We start from the raw sequence: 15,089 nt of genomic DNA, 5'->3' as shown, positions 1-15,089 counted from the left end.
TGATTTTTAAACAGTTAAAAATAATTACTTTATGAAGAGAAAAACAAAAGTTAAACTCCTGATTTTCTATTTAACATTAGTGGAAATCACAAGTTTCAATCTCAAAATAGATGACCAGTGATGCAAGTTACATGATTCACTTTACAACAGGTAATTCCATCTTCAAATCACAATTCTTTGTATAGGTTTTACATTTCAAACCAATAAAATTACTAGACTTAATGACATTAAGATGAACGTGTTAAAAATATTTCTGGTGAAGAATGCAATAAGTGGGGCAAAATTAATTTAATAAATCTTACATTAAGCACTCAAATTCAGAGGTTAACCACCTCTAATATTACAAAGCTCAATCTTATAGATTTCTAAATGTCAACATGCCAGTTATTTGAATTTACAAAACAAGGAAAATAAATCTCATGATTTGCTCTACATACAGCATATTTTACATTAAATAAATTAAATTTCCCAATCATTACCTTTTTAGAACAGTGCACTGATCCAGCCAGTAACACATGATTAATATATTCTGCCTTCTACCATATAATCATGCGCCATGATACAGTTCAGGTTAAAAGCTGGCAACTTCATAGATATGTTAAGTTACTATGTTAAAATTTAAGGCCCTTTTACTGAAAAATTTAATTGATATCATCATTCAAGTTGAGGAATAAATTTACTGGCAAATCACCATATCCAATGTGCCAGAATAATATTTAACACAGAACCATCATATGAAAAAAGTTTAGTTATCGTTCACTCCTATGTACATACAACCTTGTTAAACACAGAATTAACGCCACCACAAACAACAAAACCAAAGCTTGAAGTTAAAAGTTCAGCAAAAGATCACAAAGCAAGTCTCTGGACCTTAAAATTAACTTCTCTCTTTGTCAGATGCTGAGAAACCTGTGCAATTGTAGCACTTATTTTGATTAATAATAAGAATTATACACAATGTTTGTAGATCCAATGAATGGAGACAGGTTATAGAAGCAAAGCTTAGAAATGCTGTATAATGGCATGGAAGTGGTAAGGTAATTATCCTTTTTTTTAAATGTATTTTTGTATAGAGACCTGCTCTTAAGCATTGTAGTTTTTGAAAATATTAATTTATGGGCTTGAATTAATAACTTCATACTTCAAAAATCAAAGTTGAGAATATACATCTGTGAAGAGTCAGCACACGTATTTTGCAAGACTCTGCATGTTTGTGTTGCACAGGAAATCAAACTTCAAATTGTTAATTCTTTCAGTGCACACAGCATGTTCCTACACTAGTAATAAATCACCAACTCCTGAAACATGTATCCTCCCAATATTATACCAGATGATCAGTCCTTCGCAATTTGAGATAAACTAAGCAATGTAATCTTGGAACACAATATGCTGGCAAGGGTGGAAGCCTGGTAATAGATCAGACTTGCACCTTTCAACCATCTCTCCTAGTGAACAGCAAAATAAGAAGATTTCTACCTGAACAGAACTATCAATGTTACAAAATATGCCAAATTGAAAGACAGCTTTCTAAGTAACAAGCTCATGAGTGTTCAGCATAATAGGGTGGCTCAGTGGTTAGCACCGCTGCTTCGCAGCACCAGGGACCCAGGTTCGATTCCAATCTTGGGTGACTATCTGTGTGGAGTTTGCACATTCGCACCATGTCTGCGTAGGTTTCCTTTGGGTGCTCCAGTTTCCTCCCATAATCCAAAGATGTGCAGGCTAGGTGAATTGGCCATGCTAAATTGCCCATAATGTTCAGGGATTGTTAGGTTAGGTGTATTACTCAGGGGTAAATATAGAGTAACAGGGTATGGAACTAGGGTTTGGGTGGGATACTGTTTGGAGGGTTGGTGTGGACTTGTTGGGCTAATGGGCCTGTTTCCATACTGTAGGGATTCTATGATAAATTTATAAACAATTGTAAGCTACCACTGATCTGTAAAGTGGCAGGCAAGCTAAACACAAGTGCTGGTTAATGCTGCTCAAAATGAGTTGACCAGGCTCAGATTGTATTTAAAAGTCCCTTTCTAACTCCCTGTCTCTCAGACCAAATGTGGGAATTTGCTGTGTGGAAAAAGCAGAGGTATTAACCAAAATCTTTTGTCTGCATAATATTTTGCAACAAACCCTGATGCAACTACCACATTAAGAAATGCCAATGCATCATAAAGCAGGACACCAGCATATAGTTTGTTAAAGTAGTTACAAAATTATTTAAAAAGGAAGAAAAAAACCAAAATTCCAACAATAACAAGAACGCTTTCCCATTGCCTTCGAAAGAAAGTCATAACTTACTTGTTCATTCACACTTCCAGTTAGGAGGTAATCATTTACTTTGTGATTTACCTTGTCAAATAGGAGATATGTACATTTGATTATAAAATGAAAATAGAAAATTTTACCTTAACAGTAAGAATCTGCTTCAAAACATTCATGTGTGTGTTTGCATTTTTTTGGACTGGGCTGCAGAGATAAATCATCGGAACAAGATGAAGAGGTCGACACGTGAAATCAGACTAATTTTCAAACCATATCACATATCACAATTAAACATAAAAGGAAAGTTGTAAATAATTTAAAGAGTTGAGGCAGCAAAGGAACCTGAATACAATTAAAATAGTTTTGAAAAAAATATATAGATTACAACTGCCACCATTTTTAAACAGGGAAAAGGATGTTAAAACTGATCAGTAAAACCTATTACAAAAGCAATATACAAAAATGTTCATTCACATCTGTATGATAAATTATTCACCAGTCACCCTTAAAAGATAAATTACACAAAAGCTAATTTTCTGGAAGTGACTGGCAAGCCTGCTATGTTCCCACATTTCACAAACATCTTTAATGAAGTTGCATATTTATCCTTTCTTGCCACGCCAAGCTATGATTTGTTGAGAGCCAAAACTCCAGCTGTGACGTTGCTGTGTTATGTCCTAGTGATTGTTGCATTTCACAGCAGTTATTGCATTGCAGCACGTACAACAAGATTATCAAGTTTTTCATCTAATCCTTCTGAACCATGACTTACATAATTACTTCAATTCTATTTAAGTAGATACGTCATTTTAGGAAAATAACAGCCAGTGCTTCACTTTCTCAACACCTTGTTGGAACTGAGCATAATAGAAGTTCATTTGTGTCGTGAAGTCTCTGCATACACTGGACTCCAGATCACCAAATGTGCAATAAAGTGCTGTTCCTCCGACACTCAGAAGTACTGTGACAATGCACAATAGAACTAAAAGGAGGCAGGAATCTCCATTTACTTCATCTAAGGGAAAATAATAAAAATCTAAATCAGTGTGTTGAAGTGTGATCACAATGAAGCTCAATAGCTGAACTCAGTCCACTAATTTGAGACAAACAGAAAAATTTAATTTGCAAATATTTAGAAAGACATTGCTCATTCTCTGTTGACTGGTATTTCAAACCATCAATCTCTGCAATAATATTTCAGAACCATTCATGACCTCATTTTTGAGGATTCAGTCCATTCACCTTCTAGGTTCATATAAAAGCCATAAATCAATGCTGCAGGGTGACTATTGGAATTCTAAGTGTAATAAAAAGCAAAAAAAAACTAGCTAATAAACTAAAATCTCATTCGAAGTTGTACAAGTTTATGGTTTACAAATGCTGAGCTCCGCACTGAGAATATTGTTTATAAGAGGAGGTTCACTAGCATTGCCAAATATGACAAAATATGAAGAAACACTTCAACATTATTTAGATTATGAAGTGACATAAGTATTTTAAATTACATATAGATGGGACTAACATTCACACCATCAGTAGTTGTGAAAATAAAACTGAGGAGAATGGAACATGGACACAAAGTTTGAAAGCAAGAAATGAAAGACTAAGGGCAAGAGGAATTTCTACATACAGCAGGTGAATTTGTCTTCAAAAACTTGAATACAGCGAAAAAAAAAATCTTAGGGTAACCCCCAATGAGAGAGAGGTTGCCCTGTAAGTAGAATGGATGGAATCTTGGAGGCTGTGAAAGGTATTTGGGAAGTTGAGGGAGTTACCAAGAAAATCTCAATAAAAGCCCTTTAGAAAAAAGTGGCCTTGACATGCAGGGAGTCGTAAGACTGTGGAATTCACTGCCAGTTATCTAGCGAACAGAAATTACACCAGCATTCAAGGTTTGATTGGTGGTTGGATAATAACAAGGGACATGGGAACAAGATGAACAAAGCATGCATATTTAGAAATATAATACAACTTAAACTAACTTATAATATGGTACAATTGACAGTATCAATAAGCGTAATATCTAATTGTGTGCTACATCACGGACTTTTAATTCCATAAAGACAAGTTAACTTACAAAAAAACAACTGGGAAGAAGAGTGCAAATGTAGGAAAACTAATACTTATCATTGTACACGTCATAGCTAATTTGTGTATTGTTCTTGAAGGATGCTTGATTTGAATGACATGACATAAAATACCAGACAGGTATGTGATAAACATTTTCTGGAAACATGGGAAAATGTCAAGAAGAAGAATGTTGGTGAGATCCTCTCTCGTACACACCCACAGAACCCCCACACTAATACCCATTTGCGCACACACAGGCTTATGCTGCATCACACTTGCACACTTTACCAAGCACGCACGCACACACACACTCTCTCTCTCTCTCTCTCACTCTCACACACACATGCACGCACATGTCTATGGGGTGAACTTGCATTTGCAGAATTATATTTGCAGATACATTCTATTTTACTCAAAAAACACATAACCTGCAGGCAGTCAATCCATGTAATATTTTATAAATCCCTACTTTGGAAATAGAACCAGTCTGACTCAAGATTGGAATACAGAGACTGTAACCTCACACCTTTTAATGCATTGTCTGCGCTGAGCTGTCACTTTTAAAAAATAAAACCTTAAGTTATCTCGAGAATGTGACTTAAATAGTTCTGGGATTTACATATTCATGATCCGAAACCTGCAATCCATTCTAAAAGATGAAAAACTTAACAACAATCTAAGGTTTGTTCAATATATCATTTCAGTTGCATGACAATAATCTTTTGCTATAAATTCTGTGTCTTATAATCTCGGTACACAGCTATCTGATGAAGGAGCAGTGCTCTGAAAGCTAGTACTTCAAAATAAACCTGTTGGACTATAACCTGGTGCTGTGTGATTTTTAATTTTGTCCGCCCCAGCCCAACTCCAGCTCCTCCACATGAAGAACAGCTGTGTTTACATATTCGGGGAAAAGAAAAGGTTGATTCATTCACTAATACTTGCTTTGCAATTCTGTACTAGTACTTCATTATTACACCAACCAAAATATCATTTGAAATTCTGCTAATTAGACAGGTATACTTTTTGACTTTTAGTTTTCATACCACTCCTGTGATCTCTAAATACTGTCATAGTTAACAGAATTAGATTTATGATCTAGCACAATTGATTTAGGAGATGAAAAGTGGGGCACTGGAAAAACACAGCATTGACCTGTTGTGCTTTTCCAGCACCACTGGCTCTCCAGCATCTGCAGTCTTCACTTTCTCCTAATTAAGTTTACACTCAACAAGAACAAAATTTGAGGTCTTGCAAACCATTCAGAATGTTAACTTAGATACATGAAAACAAAGAATAGAATGCTAACTTACCTTGTTCTAGTGTGTCTTGGGGTTCCTGAAATCTTACTCTCCTCTTTGATTGCTTCTGTTGCACCCTTGTGATTTCTTTGTCCGAATTTCTTTTTTTAAGTATGGACACAAGACCCTCTGGGTGGGTATTCTATATGGAAAGAATAATTTACAGAATAAGACATTTAATGTGCACACCAGAAAACCTTTGAAATTTGTGTACAAGTAGACAAGGTGGTTAAGAAGGCATTCAGCTTAATTCTTATCATTACTCAGACCTTTGAGTATAGGAGTTGGGATGTCATATTGAGGTTGTACAGGTCATTTGAGGCTTCTTCTAGAATATTGTGCCCAGTTCTGGTCACCCTGTTATAAGTTAAAGAGTGTGGTGCTGGAAAAGCACAGCTGTTCAGGCAGCATCCGAGGACCAGGAGAATCGATATTTCAGCCACCCTTCCCTCCCAGCACCTTAGTCTGCCATCGCAATAAGTGTGAAACCTGTGCCCACACCTGCATCCTCGCCTCCACCCAAGGCCCCAAATGATCCTTCAACATCCAGCAGAAATTTATCTATACTTCCACACACATCATCTACTGCGTCCGTTGCAGCTAATGTGGTCTCCACTACATTGGGGTGACAGGACGTCAACTTGTGAATTGTTTCAGAGAACATCTCTGGGACACCCGTACCAATCAACCCCACTGCTCCATGGCCAAACACTCCCTTTTCCATTCCACCAAGGACATGCAGGTCCTGGGCTACCTCCATTGCCAAATCCTAACCACCTGATGTCTGGAGGAAGAACACCTCATATTCCACTATGGGACCCTCTAACCACACAGGATTAATATGGATTTCACCAATTTCCCCATCACCCCTCTCCCCACCTTATCCCAATCCCAACCTTCCAACATGGCACCATCCTCTTGAATGGTCCTACCTGTCCATCTTCCTTCCCACCTACTGGCTTCACCCTCCTCTCTGACCTATCACTTTTACCTCCACCTTCATCTACCTATTGCATTCCCAGTTACCTTTCCCTTGGCCCCACCCCTTCCCATTTATTACTCAGCCCTCTTGGCCCACAAGCTTCATTCCTGATGAAGGACTTATGCCTGAAATGTCAATGCTCCTGCTCCTTGGATACTGCTTAAAGAGCTGTGCTTTTCCAGCATCACACTCTTCGGCTCTGATCTCCAGCACCTGCAGTCCTCACTTTCTCACCCTGTTGTTATAAAAAGATTATTATTAAACTGGAGGGTTCAGAAAAGTTTTGCCAGGATGTTGTCAGGAATGGATGGTTTAAGTTATAATGAGAGACTGGATAGACTAGGATGTTTTTCATTGGAGTGTAGAAGGTTGAAGGGTGACCATTGAGTTTTTTTGTGTCAATGTAGCCATACCGGGAAATAGAGAAGGCATGTCAGAAAGGCAAGGTTACATTGATCATGGGTGACTTCAATATGCAGGTGGACTGGGTAAATAATGTTGCTAGTGGATCTAAAGAAAGGGAATTCATGGAATGCTTACAGGATGGCTTTTTGGAACAGCTTGTCATGGAGCCCACAAGAGAGCAGGCTATTCTGGACCTAGTGCTTTGCAATGAACCAGACTCTATAAAAGATCTTAAAGTAAGGGAACCCTTAGGAAGTAGCGACCATAATATGGTAGAGTTCAGTCTGGAGTTTGAAAGGGAGAAGGCGAAATCTGATGTAATGGTGTTACAGTTGAATAAAGGTAATTATGAGGGCATGAGAGAGGAACTGACTAAAATAGACTGGAAGCAAAGGCTAACCGGGAAGACACTAGAGCAAAAATGGCAGGAGTTTGTAGGTATAATTGAGGACACTGTACAGAGGTTCATTCCCAAGAAAAGAAAGATTAACCGGGGAGGGATTAGACAACCTTGGCTGACAAAGGAAGTCAGGAAATGTATTAAAGAAAAAGAGAGATCCTATAAAGTGGCTAAGAACAGTGGGAAATCAGAAGATTGGGAAGGATACAAAAGCAAACAGAGGATAACAAAGAGTGTAATAAGAAATGAGAGGATCAAATATGAAGGTAGGCTAGCCAGTAATATTAGAAATAATAGTAAAAGTTTCTTTCAGTACATAAGAAACAAACGACAGGCAAAAGTAGACATTGGGCCACTTCAAACTGATGCAGGGAGCCTAGTGATGGGAGATAAGGAAATAGCAGGAGAACTTAACAAGTACTTTGCGTCAGTTTTCACAGTGGAAGACATGAGTAATATCCCAAAAATTAAAGGGTGTCACGGGGCTGAGTTGAGTATGGTTGCCATTACGAAAGAGATAGTGCTAGAAAAGTTAAAAAGTCTTAAAATTGATAAATCTCCTGGCCCCGATGGGATACACCCTAGAGTTCTGAGAGAGGTTGCTGAGGAAATAGCAGAGGCATTGGTTGAGATCTTTCAAGAGTCACTGGAGTCAGGAAAGGTCCCGGATGATTGGAAGATGGCTGTAGTAACTCCCTTGTTCAAGAAAGGATCAAGGCAAAAGATAGAAAATTATAGGCCAATCAGCTTAACCTCGGTTGTTGGTAAAATTCTAGAATCCATCATTAAGGATGAGGTTTCTAAATTATTGGAAGAGCAGAGTCTGATTAGAACAAGTCAACATGGATTTAGTAAAGGGAGGTCATGCCTGACAAACCTGTTGGAATTTTTTGAAGAGGTAACAAGTAGGTTAGACCAGGGGAACCCAGTGGATGTGGTCTATCTGGACTTTCAAAAGGCCTTTGATAAGGTGCCACACGGGAGACTGCTGAGCAAGGTGAGGGCCCATGGTGTTCGAGGTGAGCTGCTGGGATGGATTGAGGATTGGCTATCTAACAGAAGGCAGAGAGTTGGGATAAAAGGTTCTTTTTCAGAATGGCAGCCGGTGACGAGCGGTGTCCCGCAGGGTTCGGTGCTGGGGCCACAGCTGTTCGCATTATATATTAATGATTTGGATGAGGGAACCGGGGGCATTCTAGCGAAGTTTGCCGATGATACAAAGTTAGGTAGACAGGCAGGTAGTACTGAGGAAGTGGGGAGGCTACAGAAGGATCTAGACAGGTTGGGAGAGTGGTCCAGGAAATGGCTGATGGAATTTAACGTGAGCAAGTGCGAGGTCTTGCACTTTGGCAAAAAGAATATAGGAATGGACTACTTTCTAAATGGTGAGAAACTTAATAAAGCCAAAGCACAAAGGGATCTGGGAGTGCTAGTCGAGGATTCTCTAAAGGTAAACATGCAGGTTGAGTCTGTGATTAAGAAAGCGAATGCAATGTTGTCTCTTATCTCAAGAGGGTTGGAATATAAAAGCAGAGATGTACTACTAAGACTTTATAAAGCTCTGGTTAGGCCCCATTTGGAGTACTGTGTCCAGTTTTGGTCCCCACACCTCAGGAAGGACATACTGGCACTGGAACGTGTCCAGCGGAGATTCACACGGATGATCCCTGGAATGACAGGTCTAGCATATGAGGAACGGCTGAGGACACTGGGATTGTATTCGTTGGAGTTTAGAAGATTAAGGGGAGATCTAATAGAGACGTACAAAATAATACATGGCTTTGAAAAGGTGGATGCTAGAAAATTGTTTCTGTTAGGCGAGGAGACTAGGACCCGTGGACACAGCCTTAGAATTAGAGGGGGTCATTTCAGAACGGAAATGCGGAGACATTTCTTCAGCCAGAGAGTGGTGGGCCTGTGGAATTCATTGCCACGGAGTGCAGTGGAAGCCGGGACGCTAAATGTCTTCAAGGCCGAGATTGATAGGTTCTTGTTGTCTAGAGGAATTAAGGGCTACGGGGAGAACGCTGGCAAGTGGAGCTGAAATGCGCATCAGCCATGATTGAATGGCGGAGTGGACTCGATGGGCCGAATGGCCTTACTTCCACTCCTATGTCTTATGGTCTTATGGTCTTATGATGTGGGTGTGCTGGTGTTGGACTGAGGTGTACAATGTCAGAGTCACAGGGCACCAGGTTATAGTTCAACAGGTTTGTTTGAAATCACAAGCTTTCTGAACACTGCTCCTGACGAAGTCATCTGATGAAACAGCAGCACTCTGAAAGCTTGTGATTTCAAATAAACTCGTTGGATGATAACCTGGTGTGGGAAAAGATCTGCCACCCTGCCTACCCACAGTAAGCCCACACAGAACACAGGAAATCAAACTTGGACAAACTATACTAGAAACACCCAGAATGCCTCAGCATTGACGAAACAAGCTGACAAGTGAAACTAGATAGAACCATAGTCACTCACAGACAAGGGAATATACTTCCCAAAACACACTAACAATAAGCTTCCTGGACCTAGTCAACACAACTGTCCCAAAGCCCCAAGGGTAGTCTGATAACACAGCAATACCAAAGCCGCACAAAAGACAGGTCAGGCGGACAGGCACCAAAGGATCTCGCTCCCAGCACAGGAACAATGGAAGCACCTTACTGTTTTAAGAGAGACATTCTCATCTCCCTGCAAAGAGAGCTGGAATCTCCTGATCCCATCGGGAACTCATTTATATTGTCAGGATGTTGCATTGTTTCAACAATCAGCTTTTTCTTCCTTTAACTGTTTTTCAATTATCATTGTAACCGGATTAACTTAATTTCCAAAAACATTGCATTTCCCCCATTTTAATTAATCTTATTGTACAAGATTCCTATAAAACCTGGCTTCATCCTCAGCTCGAGGAAGAGATGATTGGGAGATGCCAGTGTTGGACTGGGGTGTACAAAGTTAAAAACCACACAACACCAGGTTATAGTCCAACAGGTTTAAATGGAAGCACTAGCTTTCGGAGTGCTGCTCCTTCATCAGGTGGTTGTCTGATGAAGTGGTGGAAGAAGGTACAGTTACAATGTTTGAAAGACATTTGGATAAGCACATGAATAGGAAAGGTTTGGAGGGATATGGGCCAAACTCAAGCAGGTGGGACCAGTTTAGTTTGGGAGCATGTTCAGCGTGGATGAGTTGGACCAGAGGATCTATTTCCACCCTGAATGACTGATTAAAAATCAACAGTTCCCAATTTACCACTGCACAAAGCTAAACATTTTAACATTCACAGAAGCAGATTTTCATTGCTGAATCTATTTCTTTAGAGCCCTCTTGTGACATAGTAGTAATGTCCCTACCCCGGCCTGGGATCTGGGCCGACCTGCTTCAGAAGTCATAGAGTTATAGAGATGTACAGCAAGGAAGCAGACCCTTTGGTCCAACTTGTCCATGCTGACCAGATATCTCAACCCAATCTAGTCCCACCTACCAGCACCCGGGTCCCATATCCCTCCAAACCTTTCCTGTTCATATACCCATCCAGATGCCTTTTAAATGTTGTAATTGTACTAGACTCCACCACTTCCTCTGGCAGCTCATTCCATAAATGTACCACCCTTTGCATGAAAAAGTTGCTCCTTAGGTCTCTTTTATATCTTTCCCCCTCACCCCAAACCCCTTTATTTCTCGACTCTGGGACCCAAGGGAAAAAACTGTCTATTTATCCTATCAATGCCCCTCATGATTTTAAAAACCTCTATAAGGTCACCCCTCAGCCTCCAATGCTCCAGGGAAAACAGCCCCAGCCTGTTCAGCCTCTTCTGAGAGCTCAAATTCTCCAACCCTGGCAACATCCTTGTAAATTTTTTCTGAACCCTTTCGAGTTTCACAACATTTTTCCGACAGGATGGAGACCAGAGTTGCATGCAATATTCCAACAGTAACCTAACCAACGTCCTGTATAACCACAACATGACCTCCCAACTCTGGCACTCAATACTCTGACCAATAAAGGAAAGCATACCAAACACCTTCTTCACTATCCTATCTACCTGCAACTCCACTTTCAAGGAGCTATGAATCTGCACTCCAAGGTCTCTTTGTTCAGCAACCCTCCTCAGGACCTTACCATTAGGTGTATAAATGTGTGTAATAGTAACTTTGGACAGGTTGATAAAAAAACACATTTCTATTTTCATTCCATCAGTGATATATTGTGGAAATACTATATTACTGGAGGTGCTATCTTTCAAATCAGATATCAAACCAGGACCTTGTACATCTGCTCATATGGGCACAAACAGTGGCATTGTACTACTATCCAAGAAGTGTGCACATGACTATTTGGGTGTTTGTCCTGGCCAGCTGCCACATTTTAACCACCATCAACGGACAGTTTGTAATTCGCTTGATTGCTGCTTATGGAACACTTGCGATTAGCACAAATTGACTACCAAGTTTTCCAAGAAATGACAGCCAACACCCTTCAGAAGTAATTAATTCATGAAAACAACAAATGCTGGAGATCCCAGTAGGTCAGACAGCATCCATGGAAAGACAGCAAGCTAACATTTCTAGTCTAGATGGCTATTTTCAGAGCTGAAGTGTGGATGGGTCAGCATTTGTGTGGTTTGGTGGTGGGGGTGGGGGGTGGGATGCGGTGGGGTGGGGAAGGGTGGGAGGTGGTGGGAGAATGAATTAGCTGGGGCCCAGATTCGATTCCAGCCTTGGGAGACTGTGTGGAGTTTGTACATTCTCTCTGTGACTGTGTGGGTTTCCTCTGGGAGCTCCAGGCTGAAGGGCCTTTTTCCACACTGTAGGGATTCTATGACTTCATTACCTCCAGAGATCCTACACCCAATGCCTCCTACCTCAGTCTCCCAAACATGAACAGCCCACTTCTACCTCCTTCCCAAAATCCTGCCCTACTGAGCTAATTTCCTTCCACATTGACTTCATCCTCTCCCCACTCATCCAGACCCTGCCAACCCACATTTGTGATTTCTTTGATGTTCTCCATCATATTGACAATATCCTGTTCCCTGGCCCTAACTGCCTGTTGTTTACCATGGATGTCCAATTCCTCTATACCTCCATTCACCACTAGGACAGTCTGCAAATTCTCAGCTTCTTCCTCAATTAGAGACCTGGACAGTCCCCAGCCACCACCAATCTCCTCCACCTGGCTGAACTTGTTCTCTCACTGAACAATTTCTCTTTTTAATTCATCTCACTTTTGATAAGTGACAGGAGTGCTACAGGCACCCACATTGGTCCCAGTTATGCATTCCTGATGAAGGGCTTATGCCTGAAATGTCTGCTCTTTCCAATCTAGCAGTTAGACACACTGTTGTTCTACCATTCGCACATTCCGATCAATTACTCTGAACTACCAACATTTTTTCTCCCCCTGCACACTACACATACCATCATCCCTCCCAACAGTGCACAAGTGCTGACCCTTCCACACTTCAGCTCTGCTGAAGGGTTATCTAGATTCTAAACTTTAGCTTGCGCTCTCTCCATGGAGGTAAAAACAATGACTGCAGATGCTGAAAACCAAATACTGGATTAGTGGTGCTGGAAGAGCACAGCAGTTCAGGCAGCATCCAAGGAGTAACGAAATCAACATTTTGGGCAAAAGCCCTTCATCAGGAATGCTGTCTGACCTGCTGTTACCTCCAACATTCGTTGTTTCCAGTATAGATTCTAGCATCTACAGTAATTTGCTCCTAATTAATTCATGAAGTACTTTGAGATGTGCAAGGTACTAGATAACTGAATTCTTGCTTTCCTTCAAGACCTTTGATCAAAGTGGAAAATTTACAAATATAACACTGAAGATCTGTTAAGTATGTACTACTTTCTATAAAATCAAACTTTTTTACTTGCTTAGCTTTAAAATAAGTTTGTAAAAATACTAGGTAGCACACTTTATTAGTGCAAATGAAAAAATACCTTGTGTTTCAACAGCACTGGTGTGAATTAGCTTGCTATTTTCAAAGCCCTCTGTTATTGGTATGTCTTCCTGGGGAAAATCACATGACTAGCAGAGGAATACAGAACTGCACAGTGCTCAAATAACTAACACCGTTTCACTTGGATTACCCGATTACCTGCACAACCAATCTTGCCATGCAATGACACAGTACGCTGCTTTTGAAAAGCACACTCATTTCATCATACTACAAGGCAACAGACATCCAGTTTTAGAGCCATACGGCTTGGAAACAGGTCTTCAGTCCAACCAGTCCACACTCACCTTGTTCCTAAACTAAACTAGTCTCACCTGCCTGCTTTTGGCTCCGATCCCTCCAAACTCTTCCTATTCATATACTTATCCAAATGTCTTTGAAATGTTGTAACCATACCTGCATCCATCATTTCATCTGGCAGTTCATTCCACACACTAACCAGTGTAAAAAAAGTTGCCACTCATGACCTTTAAATCATTTCCTCTGCACCTTAAAAATATGCCCATTAGTTTTGAATACCCCCAATCTGTGGAAAAGACCTTCGTTATCCACCTTACCCATGTTCCTCATGATATTATAAACCTCAACCTCCTGTGTTCCAATGAAAAAGTCCTAGCATCTCCTTCCATTCCCAGCAACATGCTGGTAAATCTCTTCTGAACCCTCTCCAATTTAATAAGCAAGAGAAAATAAAAATGTCTGAAATAAGGAAAATACTTTCCACACAAACTTATCATGTAATACAATTACACCACAGTTTGAAGAAAAAATATATTAAAATTTTACAAGTAAGAGAGAATTAAGATAATAACTTGTGAAAGAATTAAGCAGATATCAGTGTGAATGCCTCAGTTATGGGAGTATACTTGTGGCTAATTGTGAAGCCATTGTCCAGTTTAACCCTATACAGTACTTGCAATATTGACAATATCCTGTTCCCTGGCCCTAACTGCCTGTTGTTTACCATGGATGTCCAATTCCTCTATACCTCCATTCACCACTAGGACAGTCTGCAAATTCTCAGCTTTTTAGGGATTCAGAATAATTTAATGGCAACCCAGAAGGTTGGTTGAGTTAAGTGGGGTGCTGGCGCTACCAGCATTGAGAGGGGCATTAGAAGTTTTATTCATTGCCCTATATAAGACATGAGATTGTAAGATACAATACAATACAGGAGCAGAATTAGGTCATTAAACTCATTGAGACTGCTCCGCCATTCGACCATGGCTAATATGTTTTGTAACCCCATTCTCCCTACTTTTGATTCCCTTACTTATCAAGAACCTAAATATCTCTATCTTAAATACAGTGACTTGACCTCCATAGCCTTCCATGGACGATGAGTTCCACAGATTAATTATCCACTGGCTGAAGAGATTCCTCATCTCTGTTCTAAAGGGTCATCCCTTCACCCTGAGGCTGTACTCACAGGTCCTAGTCTCTGCTAATAGTGGAAATATCATCTCCACATCCACTCTATTCAGGCTTTTCAGTATTCTGAGAGTTTCAATCGGATCCCCCTCATCCTTCTAAACACAATCAAGTACAGACCCAGAGTCCTTGACCTGTCCTCATATGACAAGCCTTTCACCCCAGGATCACCTCTTGGAAACTTTCTCTGGATTCACTCACCAGCATATCCGTCCTTAGATAAAGGGCCCCAAATTGCTCAGTATATTCCACACGCTGTCTGACCAGAG

General features: G+C 40.4%; 1 protein-coding gene across 6 annotated transcripts in view; it reads right to left on the bottom strand.

The window, feature by feature from the left end:
• Window positions 1-15,089, bottom strand: part of cnsta (consortin, connexin sorting protein a) — a 93,435-nt gene continuing 78,346 nt past the window's right edge. For all 6 annotated transcript variants that reach the window (XM_072580442.1, XM_072580446.1, XM_072580441.1 and 3 more), the window contains 2 exons: window positions 5,646-5,775; window positions 1-3,277 (listed from right to left, as the gene is read on the bottom strand). In XM_072580442.1, coding sequence (XP_072436543.1) covers window positions 3,072-3,277; window positions 5,646-5,775 — 336 coding nt within the window. In that variant the 3' untranslated portion in view covers window positions 1-3,071. The remainder of the gene's footprint in view (window positions 3,278-5,645; window positions 5,776-15,089) is intronic.

This window comes from Chiloscyllium punctatum, chromosome 11 (genome assembly GCF_047496795.1).
Source record: "Chiloscyllium punctatum isolate Juve2018m chromosome 11, sChiPun1.3, whole genome shotgun sequence".
NCBI lineage: Eukaryota > Metazoa > Chordata > Chondrichthyes > Orectolobiformes > Hemiscylliidae > Chiloscyllium > Chiloscyllium punctatum.
The sequence above is the reverse complement of the archived record's forward strand: the minus strand, read 5'-3'. Positions and strand labels throughout refer to the sequence as shown.